The sequence below is a fragment of the Chiloscyllium plagiosum genome, chromosome 7 (genome assembly GCF_004010195.1).
Source record: "Chiloscyllium plagiosum isolate BGI_BamShark_2017 chromosome 7, ASM401019v2, whole genome shotgun sequence".
Taxonomy (NCBI): domain Eukaryota; kingdom Metazoa; phylum Chordata; class Chondrichthyes; order Orectolobiformes; family Hemiscylliidae; genus Chiloscyllium; species Chiloscyllium plagiosum.
In genome coordinates, this window is record NC_057716.1 from 72,407,234 (window position 1) to 72,426,982 (window position 19,749).

General features: G+C 39.6%; 1 protein-coding gene across 1 annotated transcript in view; it reads right to left on the minus strand.

Moving 5' to 3' along the window:
* Positions 1-19,188, minus strand: part of LOC122551934 (lactase-phlorizin hydrolase-like) — a 34,403-nt gene extending 15,215 nt beyond the window's left edge. The window contains exons 1-8 of the mRNA XM_043694506.1: positions 19,168-19,188; positions 17,818-17,932; positions 17,353-17,452; positions 10,943-12,315; positions 8,436-9,992; positions 7,506-7,774; positions 4,972-5,262; positions 3,104-3,302 (exon numbers count right to left, since the gene is read on the minus strand). Coding sequence (XP_043550441.1) covers positions 3,104-3,302; positions 4,972-5,262; positions 7,506-7,774; positions 8,436-9,992; positions 10,943-12,315; positions 17,353-17,452; positions 17,818-17,932; positions 19,168-19,188 — 3,925 coding nt within the window. The remainder of the gene's footprint in view (positions 1-3,103; positions 3,303-4,971; positions 5,263-7,505; positions 7,775-8,435; positions 9,993-10,942; positions 12,316-17,352; positions 17,453-17,817; positions 17,933-19,167) is intronic.
* Between the last annotated feature and the right edge of the window lie 561 nt (positions 19,189-19,749).

Below are 19,749 nucleotides of genomic sequence, written 5' to 3' on the forward strand. Positions count from 1 at the left end.
TGAAGTGGCCCAATGTCTACTTTTGCCTGTCGTTTGTTTCTTATGTATTGAAAGAAACTTTTACTATCATTTCTAATATTACTGGCTAGCCTACCTTCATATTTGATCCTCTCCTTCCTTATTTCTCTCTTTGTTATCCTCTGTTTGTTTTTGTAGCCTTCCCAATCTTCTGATTTCCCAGTGCTCTTGGTCACTTTATAGGATCTCTCTTTTTCTTTGATATATTTCCTGACTTCCTTTGTCAGCCATGGCTGTCTAATCCCTCCCCGGATAATCTTTCTTTTCATGCATCTGTCCAGGTGCACTTTAAATGAATCTACCATGCCTGTCAGTATTACCTCTGCTGGCAATGTGTTCCAGGCATCTACCACCCTCTATGTAAAGTAATTTCCATGTGTATTCCCCCTTAAACGTTTCACCTCTTTCCTTGAATGCGTGACCTCTCGTTATTGAATCACTCATCCTGGGAAAAAGGTATCTCTATCCACCCTATCAATAACCTTCATGATTTTGTAGACCACAATCAGGTTCCCCCCTCAATATCCTTTTTACAAATGAAAACAATCCTAACCTTCTCAACCTCTCTTCATAGCTAGCACCTTCCATACCAGGCAACATCCTCATTAACCTTCTCTGCACCCTCTCCAAAGCATCCACATCCTTGTGGTAATGTGACCAGAACTCTACACAGTGTTCTAAATGTGGCCGAACCAAAGTCTTGTACAATTTTAACATGACCTGCCAGTTCTTAATATCCTGTCCAATGACGCAAGCATACCAGATGCCTTCTTGACCACTCTATCCACCTGTGCAGCCATCTTCAGGGTACAATGGACCTGAACTTCCAGATCTCTCTGCTCATCAACGTTTCCCAAGGCTCTGCTGTTTACTGTGCAGTTTGCTCTAGAATTAGACTTCCCAAAATGCATCACCTCACATTTGCCTGCATTGAACTCAATCTGCCACTTCTCTGCCCAACTCTCCAGTCTATATATAATCTCCTGTATTCCTTGGCAGTCCCCTATGCTTTCTGCTACTCCACCAATTTTCATGTCATCTGCAAACTTACTGATCATACCAACAATGCCCTCTTCCAGATCATTTATTTGTATCATAAACAACAAGTGGCCCCAGCGCTGACCCCTGCGGAACACCACTGGCCACCTTTCTCCATTTCAAGAAACTCCCTTCAACTACTACTCTCTGTTTCCTGTTGCTCAACCAATTCTTTATTCACCTGCGCAACATGTGACTTCACTTTCTCCATTAGTTTACCATGGGAAACCTTATCATACGCCTTACTAAAGTCTATGTTTATGACATCTACAATCCTTCCTTCATCTATTAATTTGGTCGCTTCCTCAAAGAACTCTATTAAGTTCGTAAGGCATGGTCTCACCCGCACAAAACCATGTTGCCAATCACTAATAAGCCCATTCTTTTCAAACTGTAAATAAATTTTATCCCTCAGTACCTTCTCCAGCAACTTTCCCACCACTGATATCAGGCTGATTGGTCTGTAGTTACCAGGAATATCCCTACTACCCTGCTTGTACAGGGGGACAACATTAGCAACCCTCCAGTTCTCTGGCACGTCACCTGTGTTTAAGGATGTTACAAAGATATCTGTTAGAGCTCCAGCTATTTCCTTTCTTGCCTCCCTCAGCAACCTGGGAAAGATCACATCCGGTCCTTGGAATTTGTCCACCTTAATATCCTTTAGCCTACACATCTTCCCTCCTTATGACAACGTGATCCTGAGTTATCAAATTTCTATCTCTAATCTCAACATTCATCATGTCCCTCTCCTCAGTGGACACTGATGCAAAGTAATTATTCAGAATCTCACCCATTTTCTCAGGTTCGACACACAACCTTTCTTTCTTATCCTTTAGTGGACCAACTCTTTCTCTTATTACCCTCTTGCTTCTTATATATGAATAAAAGGCCTTGGGATTCTCCTTAATGCTGCTCGCTAAAGTTATTTCATGAACCCTTTTAGCCCGCTTGATTCCTCATTTAAGATTGATCCTACTCTCCCGATATTCCCCCAGGGCCCATTCTGATTTTAGCAGTCTGGACCTTATGTATACTTCCCTTTTCCTCTTGGCTAGTCGCACGATTTCTCCTGTCATCCATGGTTCACGAATCTTGCCTTTCCTATCCCTTGTTTTCAAAGGGATATGCCTATCCTGCACTATCTTCAACCTATCTTTGAACACTTCCCACATATCAACTATGGACTTCCCTTTAAATAGCTGCTGCCAATCCACATTTCCCAGTTCCTGCCTAATTTTGATATAATTGGCCTTGGCCCAGTTTAGTACTCTTCCCTTAGGACCACTCTCATCTTTGTCTACGAGTAATTTAAAGCTTACAGAATTGTGGCCACTGTTCCCAAAGAAATCCTCCACTGCAACTTCTACCACCTGGCCTGGCTCATTCCCCAACACCAGGTCCAATATGGCCCCTTCCCTCATCGAACTATTGACATACTGCTCTAGAAAACTTTCCTGGACGTTTCTTACAAACTCTGCCCCATCCAGACCTCTGACACTAAGTGTATCCCAGTCAATGTTGGGAAAATTAAAATCTCCCATCACCACCACCTGTTGCCTCTACATTTTTCCATGATCTGTTTACCTATTTGTTCTTCTACCTCACGGTCACGGCCTATAATAGAGCCCCGACAATGTAACTGCACCTTTCTTATTTCTCAGCTCTACCCATAATGCCTCACTGCTCAAGCCCTCTATAGTGTCCTCCTTTAGCACAGTTGTTATATCATCCCTGACCAGCAATGCAACTCCTCCCCCTCTCCTTTTACTTTCTCCCTTGTCCTGTCTGAAACATCTATATCCTGGAAAATTTAGTTGCCAATCATACCCTTCCTTCAATCAAATCTCTGTGATCGCAAAATCATGTGGACGAACAGGGGTGGGGTTCAAAGACAACTTGCAAAAATCATATTTTGCAAAAATCATTGTTTATGTGCCTCTGTCAGGTGATAAATGAAAATCGACTGGGCTTGCTTCAAAGTGTTTGTAATTGCAGGATACACAAGCATAAGGACTGAAAAAGAGCACCTGTACACGTATAATACCTGGTGCTGCAGTGCCATAGCCATAACCAAGAAGTGCTGTATTGTAAGGCTCATTCAAGGTTATCCAGAACTTGACCTTGTCACCTAATCTTTGAAAGCAGAAGTTAGCATATTCCACAAATCTGTCAATGGTACTACTATTTTCCCAGCCACCGACATCTTGCAGAGCTTGAGGTAGATCCCAATGATAAAGGGTGACCTGTAGATAACCATAAAATAATAAGCATAAACTAGAGTATGCACTTGATAAAGTGACCACAGATGTTTAAGCGAACATTTGATACCTCAATTTGTTTGCTCAAAACACTTAGAGTCAGAGAGTCAGAGAGACGTACAGCATCGAAACAGACCCTTCAGTCCAACCCGTCCATGCCGACCAGATATCCCAACCCAATCTAGTCCCTCCTGCCAGCACCCGGCCCATATCCCTCCAAACCCTTCCTATTTATATACCCATTGACAAACTTATTTTAGCAAAATACAGCCACAGGTTTCAAAATGCAGCAAATGTCAAAAAATGCATCTGTCAACAAATGTATTATAAAATTCATCATTTTTAATAACCGCAAAGTTTTTAGGAAGTTCTACAATTTTTAAAAATTCATTAAAAAATAATGTATCCTTGGCTAATATGTGCTTATCTAAGAATTAACTTCTTTGCTTCACTCTTTTTAATGTTCTTCCCTCTGTTCCTACTTTTCTGAAGGAGTTCTTGTTGGGCTCTGGTTCTGAGACATCAATGTCCATTCCTACTCCTTTACTAGGACTTGCCATGTTCCTTGTGTAAACCGTAACAGCTGTTGGGCTATTCTTGCATGCAGTTCATGACTTCTGGTCCTACTGCTACCCTGGCTTTTGAGTACCTTGCTTTTGAGTGAGTTTGCTTTTAAGGACTCCAGCTGCTGTGTGTATGCAGTGATGTGACCCTACCTAGCAGTTAGTCTTTGAAGAGAAAATGAGGTCTGCAGATGCTGGAGATCAGAGATGGAAATGTGTTGCTGGAGAAGCGCAGCAGGTCAGGCAGCATCTAGGGAACAGGAGAATCGACGTTTCGGGCATTAGCCCTTCTTCAGGAATGAGGAAAGTTTGTCCAGCAGGCTAAGATAAAAGATAGGGAGGAGGGACTTGGGGGAGGGGCGTCGGAAATGTGATAGGTGGAAAAAGGTCACCTTTTTCCACCTATCACATTTCTGACGCCCCTCCCCCAAGTCCCTCCTCCCTATCTTTTATCTTAGCCTGCTGGACAAACTTTCCTCATTCCTGAAGAAGGGCTAATGCCCGAAACGTCGATTCTCCTGTTCCCTAGATGCTGCCTGACCTGCTGCGCTTCTCCAGCAACACATTTCCATAGCAGTTAGTCTGTTGTGTGTCTGCAAACTGCATTCACAGAAATCAGTTGGCTTGCTGTGATGTCAGCTTCACAAGTTGTGATGTGTTTTACTGCTTTCTGTAAAGTAACCTTCATGCACTATGGATCTTTAAAACGCTAGTCCTCGTACGCTAGCTACACACAGGGTTATTAATCAGGAACAGGAACCATATGTGACTCACTTCTTACTAACTGATGATTGCTCCAACTAAGGTTCATTCATTTTGAATAGACTAGGAATAATCATGGTGCCTGGACTGATTTAACTATTCATTACCTTAAGAAGATGAGTCTTTAAGAATGCTTAAAAATATTTATTTTTCAACAGCCTTTAATATACAGTGTAAACTGAAGAATGTTAAAATAAAATTGCCAAGCTAATGATATATTAAACTTGTTAATGCTTTGAGTATAAACAGCTATGTTTTGTGTTTAGTTCAAGTGATTGATTATGCATTGTTTACTAACAAGTACATTTTTGTTAGTTAGTTATATGTACCTGAGGTTTAATGTTGGCTGCAAGAAGATCATCTATAAACTTGATATAATAATTTAATCCAATTTCATTTACATATTCAGTGGTTCCATTTGGAAGAATGCGAGACCAGGATAGAGAAAAGCGGTAGTGGTTGACTTTCAGTTGTTTCAGAATAGCCAAATCTTCATCAATCTTGTGATAGCTGTCACAAGCTATGTCTCCAGTATCATCATTGCCTACTTTCAAGGGTGTATGGCTGAAGGTGTCCCATATGCTAAGTCCTTTTCCGTCAGCTCTCCAAGCTCCTTCAATCTATAGTCAATTAAATAAGTTAAATACCAATTTTTGTATCCTTAAACATTTTCTTAATATTATGCCTTCCACAAAATATTGAACATTGTAATATTCTTTGTCCTTTGTATTTCCTTCACAAATATTAAGAGCAAATTTAGAGGACTCCTGGGCCACAGTGGTTGTGTTCCTGCCTCTGAACCAGGAAGTTTAGGATCACGTTCCATCCATGCTGGAAGTCTGTCTCATATATATATATATAATATATATATATATATATACACATATATAGTTGATTAAAAATTACTAGAGGATGAATTTGTTGTCATTGATTGGTTTCTATTTCGAGTATAGCGCACTAGCATCACCTAGTGGTAGAAATTATATTTTGCAACACTACATTACTTATCAACTCCACAGCAATGCTCATGGAAAAACATTTATCATATATGATAGGTAACTGCTAATAGCATTCTTTGTATGGTGGTGCTCTGAATTATTCAGGAAATTCTTAATAAAATGATATGACATGGCACCACTGTTGTCCTTACTGCTTTCTATTGCTTCTGTTGTAATCTGCATTCATTCATAAATGTAACAACCCAGAATTGCCAAGCAGTTGCTGAGTTCAGGTGAATTGATATAATTTGATTGGGAAAAACAAACTACTTCTTTTAAAAGTACAGTTGATTCTTCTATAATGAGTTGGTGTTAACGTGCTTGAAGAATTTAGAATGTTATTTGAAAAACACAAACTTTCCTTACTTGTATTGGCAATTCCGGCCCCATTAGTTTAAATGGCATGGCTATTGCATGATTTTCTTATAACGTGAGATCACACTAGAACGGAACTATCATTTTATATCGGAACTGACTTTATAGATAATGTTATATAGTAGACAAGTGAGAAAGTGAGGACTGCAGATGCTGGAGATCAGAGTTGAAAGGTGTGGCACTGGAAAAGCACAGCATGTTAGGCAGCATCCAAGGAGCAGGAGAATCAACACTTGACAACCTCAGTCCAGCACCAGCACCTCCATACCTTTTCAGCTGAAAATGAGAAGGAATTTCTTCTCTCAAGGGCTCAATAATCTTTAGAAGTCTTTACCTCAGAGAACAGTAGAGATAGGGTTTTTGAATATATTGAAGGCTGAATTGGACATATTTTTAATTGACATGGGCATCAAGGCATAGTTAACAAGGAAGTAGTCTTAAGGCTGCAATCAAATCACCCATGACCTTATTGAATAGCAGAGGGGGTTCAAGGGGCTGAATGGCCTATGTCTGCTTGTATTTCTTATGATCTTACAAATTTATAATAACAATGGTGTGATATTTGGGAAGTCAGATTGAAGAATGTCATGGTTCACAATATAGGAATTAGAATTGTTTTGTACATATTAGTTCAGTAGTAATGAAACCAATATTGTTGGTGTTAACAGTCATTCTTCCATTGAAACATAGAACATAGCAGCACAGCACAGGAAAAGGTCTTCTGCCCCCAATGTTGTGGTGGCCAACAGTTTTCAGAATCAGCACATTCGTGCACAAGTAATGCAGGAATCTAGATATTGCTGTTGTTGATCCCACATTTTTCCAGAAAGTATAATGTTGACGTGCCCCAATGTGAAATCCCAAAACAACTTGCATTCTTACAATGTTAAAAGTTACACCTTGTTGAATGAAATGTAACCAGTTCTTAACAGAACACTAACTTCATATTTAAACATATTTACTCAGTCTGATAAAACTGATTTTATATTCAAAGGTGAAAATTTCTGTATTGTGTTGAAAATTTCCGTATAGTACAGCATATAATTCTTTATAAGTTCGTTTTAACATTTTGACATCTATTTTAATCAAATCAATTAGTTACACCTCTGCCTGCAAGTTTATCTCAAAAGTGATGGTTTCCAGTGCCTTTACATTCCTGGCTGCTGTCTGTGAGAATACTTCAATGTGCGTGTTACTAGCCATCACTGTTGCTGAATGTTTGGAGGTCCCTTTTGAAATCACTGATGACAGCAAAATCCAGGTCATTTTTTTCCCCAAAATGTTCTTCTCTTTGTAAATGTACTATTCTTACTGTTCATATATTTTATTAATCACAGCGTGATTAATAGAAAGAGTGGCCAATTTCTGATTAAAACTGAGAAAATAAATGTTTATTATTTCTGTGCATAAATGCAATGATTATGGTAAGATATCAATTGTGTGGCACAGGTCTGTAAGACTCTAAGTATGCCGTTACTTTAAAAGCTAACCTGATAGGCAGCAGTTGCTGCACTCCATGCGAAGTCCTTTGGAAATTCTCCGTAAATGAATTCATCTTCTTTCCGAGGTGGAAAGCCATTGTCATGAATTATTTCTGTATAATAATGTGCTGACCTCTTGGGGGTTCTTTGCCTGTTAGGATCTTCGAAGTTTACATGATGCAGTCCATATTTTAAAGTATATCCTTTGACCCATTCAAAACTGTCCAAGAGAGATGTAGCTGTGTATCCTTTAAGGTTAACATTATCCAACTTGTAAGCTGCAATTTTTAAAAATAGAAAACCAAGAATTCCAGGTTACTTGGTTCAAAATTGTTATATTTCATTGTATAAATTGTTAAATAGTACAATAATATTCTCTTTGACTGTACTTTCAGTACAATATTTCCATAAATGAGAATGCAGCTAAAGCAGCATATAACTAAAACAATAATAACATTCAAAGAAAACCTCTTGGGGAGCAGAGACAGTAACTTTTAATTTCACCTGACAACCACCTGATGAAGGGGTGACGCTCCGAAAGCTAATGTACTTCCAATTAAACCTGTTGGACTATAACTTGGTGTTGTGTGATTTTTAACTTTGTACACCCCAATCCAACACCGGCATCTCCAAATCATATCTAATTTCACCAATCTCTAATCAATATTACTCCTGCTGTGACCCTTCTAATCTTTTCTTTTTCTCAGTGCTCACTTTCCATTTCCATAATTTCTTTATCATATGTGTTTTAATTAAAATACTTCAAATTAACCTAAGCATGAGCAAAACTAACTAGAAATCTCTGCTTCCTAAATAAAATCCAGATATTTCTGTATTTTGTTTTGGATAAGAGCACTAGTTGAAAAGATTGTCTTGATACAAGTGCCCTCAATAAACACTTCTGGTACTATTTGTACATGAAAAATAGAAACAAATAACCTTTCAGAGCCTCATTGATGTATGTTTTGTAGTAGAATATTCTGTCGGTATCATCCACAGTGGAAGTTGGTTTTGTAGCCACCCCATTTCCAGTTATATAAATAGGGGGATTACTGTACTCTTCTTTGATCCAGTTCAGAAGTCTTCTGAGGCCCCAGGATACGGCCCTGAACTTCTTAGCAGCTGAAGTTGGCCATCCTGGGTCAAATTCTTCAGCTGTATCTCGATCATATTCATAAGAAAGTGATTTCAGTTTGGCAATATTATGACTTACAATTTTTGTGGTGTACGTAGTGAGACAAAAAACATCCGCAGTTCCACGGATAAAACTTTTCTCCTGTTCAGTAAACTGAGGAAGCCTTGAAGTTGACAGATGTTGCAGTTCACTCTTGTTTCCAACCTGCCATTTCATTGCCTCGGGGTAATCACCATTTTTAAAAATGGGGTGTGCAAACCAGCCCAAAGTAAACTGCAGGTAGCGATCAGCTGCAGCTATGTCACGGAGGTTAGTAAATATCTTGGGTTCTGCCCAATCTGCATTAAAGCTGATGGAAATTAAACCTTTCTGAGTACTCCTGTATTTATCATCATATGTGTGAAAGACTTTGGCATGAGCTTTCAGTACTACATGTGCTACTCTGTATGGAAGATGACCTGGTTCATTTATAGCAGGAGGAAAGGAATCTGTGCCATATCCTTCCCAACTGAATACAGAGGGTTCATTAAATGTTATCCAGAACTTAACCCTATTGCCAAATGTTTTGAAGCAATAATCGGCATATGTATTAAACAGGTCAATCAGTTCTTCTTTTTCCCAGCCTCCAATATCTTGAAGAGCCTGAGGTAGATCCCAGTGGTAAAGTGTTACCCTTGGTGTTATGTTGCTGGCAAGAAGGCCATCAATTAGCTTGTTGTAGTAATTGACACCGGCTAAGTTCAATGATTCAATACGCCCATTAGAAAAAATACGAGGCCATGAAATAGAAAAATGGTAGGTTTGAACTCTCAACGCTCGAAGCATGTAAAGATCTTCATCAATTTTGTTGTAACTATCACATGCAATATCTCCTGTATGTTTGCTCAAAATCATATTTGGTGTATGTGTGAAATTGTCCCATATACTAGGACCTTTTTCATCAGCATTCCACCCTCCTTCGATCTGATAAGCTGAAGAGGATGCACTCCATACAAATCCTTCTGGGAATGTGTCATATAAGAACGTATCCCTTTCCATGTCCCCTTGGCCTGAAAACGTCTTCCACACAACCTTAGCCTTAGAAGGCACTTCAGATGCTGGTAAATCAGCTAATCTTTTAACATCATTTTTGGGGATAAGGGTCTGAATTAAGTTGTTTGAAGAATTAGTAATAAAACCGTTATTCTTGATTATTTGTGTATAAAGATATGCTGATTCCTTTGGAGTTCTGGGTCTATTAGAATCTTCAAAATTCACGTAATGGAGTCCAAATCTATGATTGTATCCTTGTGGACCTTCAAAGTTATCCATTAGTGACCAAAGTGTAAATGCTTTCACATTGACGTTATCTATGATGGAAGCTGGTGGGATGCAAAATTAAAGTGATGTTAAATATGTTTGCAGCAAATATATACAACCAGCAAATCATGTGACACTATCAACACGTTTTACCTTTAAATTCTTCATTAATTATGCAAAAATATGTAATCATACAGCATTTCTGCAGTACAGCTAATAAAATGTGTTTTCAGCAATTTCTCTCAAAATGTATTTGATGTAGCAATTTCCTATTTGCTTCAGCTTTAGTGTGCTTAAAGTATAATTTTTTTTACATTAATTAAAATAGCTTAACAAAGTTGTATTATGGCAGGAATAGTAGCTAAGGTGTCTGACAGGATAAATATCAAATCAACAAACCACAATGTAGACTTTTTGAGTATTTATCAATATAACATGAAACATAATAGAGACTGAATGGAATCTTCAATTGGCATTAGCAGTAAAATTATTGAATTATGTCAGATTTAGCATTTTGATTGAGGGACATTAAGAAGGGCATGGGTGGCTGTTTTTCCTTTGGCTATGCCGTGGTACCATGATAAGTATACTATGATAGTTGAACCTTGCCTGACCAGACAACAGACACAGAACTGGGGTAGATGAGATTATAGGTTGCAATGTTGATCATGAGATCAATGCACCATAGTGTGGAAGGTAGCAGGTTAATTGAATAATATTTTAGATTTATGATACCTTTGCAATGAGTGAGAACATTCTGCTTTCGTACTGAACAAACAGATAAATACGTACAAGTAGATTTTTTTTGTATATATCATATGTCAATATTGAATCTGTAATTGCAATACAACGTCATTTTTTCATTTAAGAAAATATGATATATTGTTGATGGTATCCTGTGATACAATAGTCAGACATGACTTGTTGAGCAATTTATGGACATTTAGCATTATATATTATTTATATGTTTATTTCTAAATTATCTATAATGATAGAAGTAATATAAACTTACCCTTCAGTGCCTCATTAATATAGGCAGCAATACTTTCTATCCTTATGGTATCATTTATGGTATCAAGGCCAGCATATTCTGTTGGAATTCCATGTCCTGTTATGTAAATTGGAATGTTGGTACCTGTATACTCATGGGTAACAAAATTTAATAACCTTCGTAAGCCCCAGGGCACGATATATATCCATGGAGATACAGTTGAGGGCCATGAATTGTCAACCTGTGGAGAAAAATCTCCAAAACGGTTGTAATCTGAAACACATATTTTATTTGTGCTAGAATTAATTAGTCGAGAGGTGTAGTGACTGAGTCCAAAAAAATCTGAAGTTCCATTTATGTGTTGTTTTTCTTTTTCTGTAAATGATGGAAGATGGACAGGAGCAGAAGGGCATTCCTGATTATATTTTTTTATCTGAGCTTTTAAGGTTTCTGGATAGTCACCATTAACGAAGATAGGATGTGCAAACCAGCCCAACATAAACTGCAGGTATCGGTCAGCTGTTAGAACATCTTCTGGCTTATTAGGGGAGCTAGGTTCAGCCCAGTCGGAATTCAATGCTATTCCTACTTGACCATGCTGCTGAGCACGGTAGTCCTTGTCATAAATGTGCCAAGCATTGGCATGGGCCTTGATTATAGAATGGGCCACCTTATAGGATGCAATAGCTGGATCACTGATTCCAGGTGCATGCTGTCCTGTGCCATAGCCAGCATAACTAACCACCCAAGGCTCATTAAATGTGATCCAGTACTTCACACGGTCTCCAAAGGTAGCAAAACAAAAATCTGCATAATCACTAAATGCTTGTATGATGTCCTCATTCTGCCATCCACCAATATCTTGCAGAGCTTGGGGAAGATCCCAATGGTATAGAGTTACCATTGGCTGAATGTTGGACTCCAGCAGATTGTCAATTAATTTGTTGTAATAGTCTATGCCATCTTGGTTCTGTTTAGTCCGATCGCCTGTAGGAAAAATTCTAGACCATGATAAGGAGAACTTATAAGAGTTAGTTTGTAAACCTCTCATTAAATAAACATCATAATCGATTTTATGGAAGCTATCACAGGCAATGTCTGCCGTCTGGTTTTTTTCTACTTTTCCCTCATGAGCAAACCTGTCCCAAATATTTTCTCCTTTCCCTTGTTCTGCCCAGCCTCCCTCAATTTTAAATGAGGCAGTTGCTGTGCTCCATAGAAAAGTACTAGGGAAAGTGCCAATCAAAAAGGCATCCCTCTGTGCATCTGATTGTACAGAAAACTTCTCCCATACAGTCTGATAAGATGAAAGCCGAGATGCTCTATGAAGGTGGATTTCACAGTTCGGTTCTGCAAGCTCATCTTCACTTGTTTCTTCCATTGGAGAAAAATAGCTGAAAGTGTGAAATAAAATAAATGTTAAACCGCTTGAGAAATCCTGTTAACTCAAAGCACTGAGCTTCACTATTTTAGTAAAGTGAAGATAATGTCTACATTTGGAACAGAAGGAATGAAAGACTTCAACCCCAACTTACTTCGCTATTGGCTCCTCTTTATATAACTGCCCAATTAGAAGTAGGAGCATTGTGCAACCCAAATCACAAATGGGATAGGGGCAGGTGACATTTAAATGTTTGAGTGGGCAGCCAGTGGCAAATATATCAGTTATCCTGCCCCAACTGCCCATCAGAAAAGTCAGAACTCAATCTGCAGATCTGAGGATGGAAGTTGGAGGTCTTTAATAGGTAGGATTCTTGCAACAACAGCTTTAATTTATAAAGTGTCTTTGTCACAGAGAAGATCCCTAGATCATTTACTGAGGTGTACAATAACAAAAATGAATACCAAGCCATTAGAATGACCGAAGGTTAGAACAGAGTTGCTCGAAGGAAATTACTTAGCACTCAGAGATAGATAACTGATGTTTTTTTTGTGAAGGAACCCCAGTACATGGGGTTGGACCTACATAGCAACAACAAGCAAATGAAAATTTCATTTATATACTATTTTGAATGTAATAATATTTCACCATTAGCTTCACAGGTGAATTATAAAGAAAACTTGATCATGACTCACATTTGGAATATTAGGGTAGATGGTCAAAGGTTTGATAAAAGAGATAGGTTTTAAGATGTGTTTTAAAGGAGGAATATAAGGTGAAGAAAAACAAAGATGTTTAGCAGGTTATTGACCTTAGCAGCTGAAGGCAAAGTCATTGATGATAGTATGATTAAAATTAGGAATGCTCAAGATTAGATACCCTACAGTGTGGAAACAGGCCCTTCAGCCCAACAAGTCCACACCAACTCTCTGAAGAGTAACCCACCCAGACCCATTTCCCTCTGACTAACACACCTAACACTATGGGCAATTTAACACGGCCAACTTACCTAACCTGCACATCTTTGGACTATGGGAGGAAACCAGAGGGGACCCATGCAGACACAGGGAGAACGTGTGTCACCTGAGGCTGGAATTGAACCTGGGTCCATGGTGCTGTGAGACAGTAGTTCTAAGCACTCAGCCATCATGCCATCTTTAGTAAGAAGCCAGAATTAGGGGAACAAAAATCTTTGGAAGTTAGGGTAGTGAGAATGAGAAATTTTTAAAAAGGTGGGGTGGGGGGATCGTGGATAGGGGTATGGAGGGTACTGTAGAATGATGTGAAAATAAGATTGAGAACTTTTGAAAATTAAGGCATTGATGGGTGATTTGGAATTGGTATGAATTAAGACACAGGCAGCAGAAGTTTGGATGACCTTACATTTATGTCGAGTAGAATGTGGGAAGCTAGTCAGGGGTGCATTGGAATATTCAAGACTCAGGGAAACAAAGGGATAGATAAAGGATTCAGTTACTGAGGCAGGGACAATATTGGACAACAGGAAATAGGTGCTGCAAAAATGTACTTGGAAGAGCATCTGGGGGTTAAAAGTGACATCAAGTTGAAGTTGCACCAAAGCTGATGAAGGACAGGCAAGAAGTACAAGTTGACAAAATCAAATGAGATTTGGTAGAATGGTTGTAGGGTTGCAGGAGCTTATGGAGATAGGGACCAAAGAGGGTACAGAAGGACTTAAATGTAAGGATGAGATTTTGAACATTAAGTGCTGGTGTGCTGAGCTAAAGCAGAAAGAGGGATATGTGAGTGAAACGTGTTATGGCTTAAGATATGAACATCAATGTTTTACACAGGCTAATGTTTATGGAGACTAGGGAATGAGATAGTGGAAAGAGAACACAGAAATTGTTAATGAATTTTGAGAAGATTTGTAGCTCAGGTTGAGGTTCTGGATGTGGGTTTGCTCACTGAGCTGAAAGGTTAATTTTCAGATGTTTCGTCACCACACTAGGTAACATCTTCAGTGAGCCTTCGGACAAAGCATTGTTGATGTTTCTTGCTTTCTATTTATATGTCTGGGTTTCTTTGGGTTGATGATGTAATTTCCTGTGGTGTTGCCATTTCCTATGGTGATGTAATTTCCTGTTTGTTTTCTCAGGGGGTGGTAAATGGGGTCCAAGTCAATGTGGTTATTGATAGAGTTCCAGTTGGAATGCCATGCTTCTAGGAATTCTCGTGCATATCTCTGTTTAGCCTGTCCTAGGATGAATGTGTTGTCCCAGTCGAAGTGGTGTCCTTCCTTATCTGTATATAAGGACACTCGTGAGAGAGGATAATGTTGTTTTGTGGCTAGTTGATGTTCATGTATCATGGTGGCTAATTTTCTGCCTGTTTGTCCTATGTAGTGTTTGTTACAGTACATTACAGTATTTTGTAAATGAGATTAGTTTTGCTTGTTGTCTGTATAGGTCATTAGCTGCTGTTTTATGTGTTGCTGGGTTAGTGGGCTACCATGATGCCAAGGGGTCTGAGTAGTCTGGCAGTCATTTCCGAGATGTCTTTGATGTAGGGGAGAGTGGCTAGGACTTTTGGACAGGTTTTGTCTGCTTGTTTGGGTTTGTTGCTGAGAAATCAGCGGACTGTATTCAATGGGTGCCCGTTCTTTTTCAATACACTGTATAAGTGATTTTCCTCTGCTCTGCATAGTTCCTCTGTGCTGCAGTGTGTGGTGGCTCATTGAAATGATGTTCTGATGCAGCTTCATTTGTGGATATTGGGCTGATTGCTTCTGTAGTTCAATATTTGGTCCGTATGTGTCGTTTTCCTGTGGACACTGGTTTGAAGTTGCCCATTGGCTGTTCACTCTACTGTGACATCTAGGAATGGCAGTTTGTTGTTTTTTTCCTCCTCTTTAGTGAGTTTTATGCTAGTAAAGCTATTATTGATGGTCTTGAAGGTTTCCCCTAATTTGTTTCGTTTAGTGATGACAAAGGTGGCATCCACGTAGCGGATCCAAAGTTTGGGTTGGATGGTTGGCAGAGCTGTTTGTTTGAGTCTCTGCATTACTGTCTCTGCTAAGAACCCTGATATTGGAGATCTTATGAGTGTTCCATTGGTTAGTCTGTAGGTTTTGGTGTTGAAGGTGAAGTAGGTGGTAAGGCATAGGTCCACTAGCTTGGCAGTACTGTCCTTGCTGATGAAGTTGATGGTGTCTGATATATGTGTCTGGGTTTTCTAATAGTGTAGTCAGTGTTTCCTTGGCCAGGTTAATGCTGATTGATGTGAACAGGACTGTTACATCAAAGGAGACCATTATTTCATCCGCTTGTATCTTAGTGCCTTTGATGGTCCTCAGGAATTCTTGGGTGGAGTGGATGGAGTGGAGTGAGTCTTCTACTAAGTGTTTTAATGTTTGGTGTAACTCCTTTCCAATCTGTGTTCCAGGTAGTGAGATTATGGGTCTGTGAATTTTGGGTAATCCATAGAAACGTGTTGTGTTGGATTTGTCTGGTTTCATTTTTTTTGGAAGTCGGTCTTATTTATTTCTCCAGATTTCTGAAGTTTTTGAGTAGGGCTGTGATTTGGTTCTCTAGTTGTGGGGTCAGGTCTATCGCCACTTGTTGGTAAGTGTTGGTATCTGCAAGTACTGCATTCGCTTTTTCAATGTAGTCTCTTTGATTTAAAATGACCATCAAGCATCCTTTGCAGATAGGATAACAATGCTTTTAGGCAAATGTGAGTACTTCAGATGCTGGAAACCAGAGTCTAGATTAGAGTTGTGCTGAAAAACACAGCAAGTCATGCAGCATCCGAGGAGCAGGAAAATTGACGTTTTGGGCAAAAGCCCTTCATCAGGAATGGAAGAGCTCCATTTCTGATGAAGGGCTTTTGCCCAAAATGTCGACTTTCTGGCTCCTCGGATGCTGCCTAACAATGCTTTGATCCTTTTTTAGCCTTTCTAGTGCTTTCCTTTCTTGTGTATTGTGTGTGTTTCCTTCCATTTTCCTGCTTAATATTGGTGTGACTACCTGTCTGATAGTTTGTTGGGTTTCTTCTGTGAGTTGGTTGTCTTTCAGTGTTGTTTCTAATGCTGCTAAGAAATCTTTCTTATCCGCATCCTGGAAGTTGTTATTTAATCCTCTTAATCCTTTTTCAGTGTCTGTTAAGGGTTGTTCAGATAAGTGTTTTATCCATGCTTCTGTGTTGTCAGTGTTGTTATTTTGTGTAAGTTTATCAATTTTTTTCTGCAGGTCTAGTTTTTTTCTTTTTCTGTGTTTGTCGCTGTCTAATATCTATGGCTTGTTGTAGTGTGTCTGTCTATTCATGGTCTGTTGCATGGGTGAGTAAAGATTTTTGGTGCAAATTTCCTGTTTGTATTTATGGAGTCTGTTGTGGGCATCATTAATCATTTCTCTAAGCATTCTGTCGCTGTTTTGCTCTGCTATTCTTTTGGCTAGTGGGGTGTTAAGGGGAGAATTCCTAGAAGCATGACATTCCAACCGGAACTCTATTAATAAACACCTTGACTTGGACCCCATTTACCAACCCCTGAGAAAAAGAACAGGAAATAACATTACCATACGAAATGGCATCACCACAGGACATGACATCACCAACCAAAAGAAACCCAAACATATAAATGGAAAGCAGGAAACATCAGCAGTATTTCATCCAGAGGCTCACTGAAGATGTTACCTAGTATGGTGACGAACCGTCTGAAAATGAACCTTTCAGCTCAGCGAGCAAACCTACATTCAGAAACTCCAGAGGCCGCAAAGACAGAGGTTTGGGTTTCAGTTGCAGAAAGGTTGAAATAGGGATAAAAGGACTAACTCAAGCACGTACCAATTTCTATAAAACCAATTTTTAAATACGTTTTTAAAACTAGAATTTATTTCCTTAGAATGCTATGAATCAGTCACAGAAATCTTTCCCCTAGCTAAGGTACGAAGCACAATTAAATACATTTTCACTTAGCATCGACAAGAGTTTTCACAATTTCATGAACTTATTTCACGTTTACAAATAAATCCCCGTTTACAAATAAATACAATCCTGGGGATCTTGAAGTATTTTATAATTTAATTACCTTTCATTATCTGAGTTGCTTCTTTGGTAATGCAATGGCAAAATGTCCAGAAAGTGTTTGGCATCACAGCCAATCATTGACATTTCATTATTGTTTAGAGCTGTCAATGAGAGAAAAAAAAGTTAAGAATTGAACATTCAACACTTTGAACAATGAGATACGCAATACTTACTAAGCCAAAAATAAAACTCTGTTTAGGACTTTATATAACTCTATTTATTGGATTCTCATTAGTGCTCAAAAGGTCAAATGACCCATGCCCAGAGGCCCCCAGTAAAACTCACCTTAAAGGAAAAAAAGTGTGCACAAGCATTTAAATGTATGCCCACAGCAATATGATATGATTTACTTTCTTAAAGTAAATTGGGGTGGAGCAGGTGGTGGTGTTGGGATGTACGGGTTGTGCATAGTTGCAAGAGACTTGAGTTTCCAATATGTCCAGGAAGTTGAAGAATCTTCACCTACCTTTTGCAATTTTCATAAATGTAGCTCCGTAATGCACTGTGCTGCCTACGTCTGACACAGCACATTGTGAAAAGTCTAAGCTAAAGACCAAAATCTGTAAATGTTTGTTGATGCTCTGAAAAGTAAAAAAATTACAATTACTGTATTTACTTTCCCATTGCTTAGCAACTGATCCACTGAAATCTGAATTGCCAAATATTTTTCAAGAAGTCAATGAAGTTAAAAGCAATTATTATTAGATTAGATTCCCTACAGCATGGAAACAGCCCTTCAGCCCAACCAGTCTACAGCGACCCTCTGAAGAGTAACCCACATAAACCCATTTCCCCTCTGACTAATGTACCTAACACTATGGGCAATTTAGCATGACCAATTCATCTGACTTGCACAACTTTGGATGTGGGAGGAAACCGGAGGAAACCCACGCAGACACGGGGAGAATATGCAACCTCCACACAGACAGTTGCCCAAGGCTGGAATCGAACCAGGGACCCTGGTGCTGTGAGGCAGCAGTGCTAACCACTGAGCCACCGTGTACAGTAAATTTCCATGATGGATACTTGTGTCAAGATAAACTCATCTGACTGTTAAGTCTGACTGGACTTGGTCACAAGGTATATAAAAGGCTCTAAGCTCAGGAGATTTCAGTGAGCTGGGTAAGTGAGGTTTCATATTTGGGCAACTGCTTTGCCCAAAACATTACTCAGCAGTGTCTCCCACCCATCCTCCTCCTCTAACCAAAAAAAAGGTTTTGTGTGCCGGATAGATAAGGTAACTAGTCTTTTACTCCCTCTCTTTTAGTTTTCAGTATGCTCGTTGGGAATTTAGAATAGTGGGAATGGAGGATAGGGCAGTTAAATGTTCCTCCTGCAGAATGTGGGAGGTAAGTGTCACCACTAGTCTCCCTGCTGACTGCATCTGTGGGAAGTGCACTCAACTCCAGCTCCTTACAAACCGCGTTAGGGAACTGGAGCTGGAGCTGGATGAACTTTGGATCGTTTGGGAGGTAGAAGGGATTATTGAGAGGAGTTACAGGGAGGTAGTCACACCTCAGGAACAGGAAGAAGGTAGATGGGTTACCGTCAGGGGATGGAAAGGGAACTGGCAGGCAATGCAAGGATCCCCTGTGGTCATTCCCGTCAACAATAAATATACTGTTTTAGATACTGTTGTGGGGTATGACTTACAAGTGGGTAAGCAATGGGGCACAGGGCTCTGGCACAGAGTCTGTCATTGTTGTTCAGAAGGGAAGTGGGAAGAAGAGCAGAGCATTAGTCATTGGGGACTCCATAGTTAGGGGGACACACAGGAGGTTCTGTGGGAACAAGACACACACAGTTGGTATGTTACCTCCCAGGTGCCAGGGTTCATGATGTCTCTGATTGTGGTTTCAGGAGCTTTGCAGGGGAAGGGGAGCAGCCCCAAGTTGTGGTCCACATAGGCACCAATGACATAGGTAGGAAGAGAGATGGAGATTTAAGGCAGAAATTCAGGGAGCTAGGATGGAAGATTAGAGCTAGAACAAACAGATTTGATATCTCTGGTTTGATGCCTGTCCTACGTGCTAATGAGGCAAGGAATAGGGAGTGAGAGGAGTTGAACATGTGGCTACAGGGATGGTGTAGGAGGGAGGGTTTGGATTCCTGGATAATTGGGGCTCTTTCTGGAGTAGGTGGGACCTCTGCAAATAGGATGGTCTTCACCTGAACCAGAGGGTACCAATATCCTGGGGTGGGGATATTTGCTAATGCTGTTTGGGTAGGTTTAAATTAATTCAACCGGAGGATGAGAACCAAAATTCTAGTTCGAGTGTAGAGGAGATTGAGAGTAGGGAGGTTCAAAATAAGGATTCAATCGCAAGAGGGCACCAGCAAGCAAAACATTGGTTTGAAGTGTGTCCAGAACAAGGTGGATGAACTTACAGCATGGGTG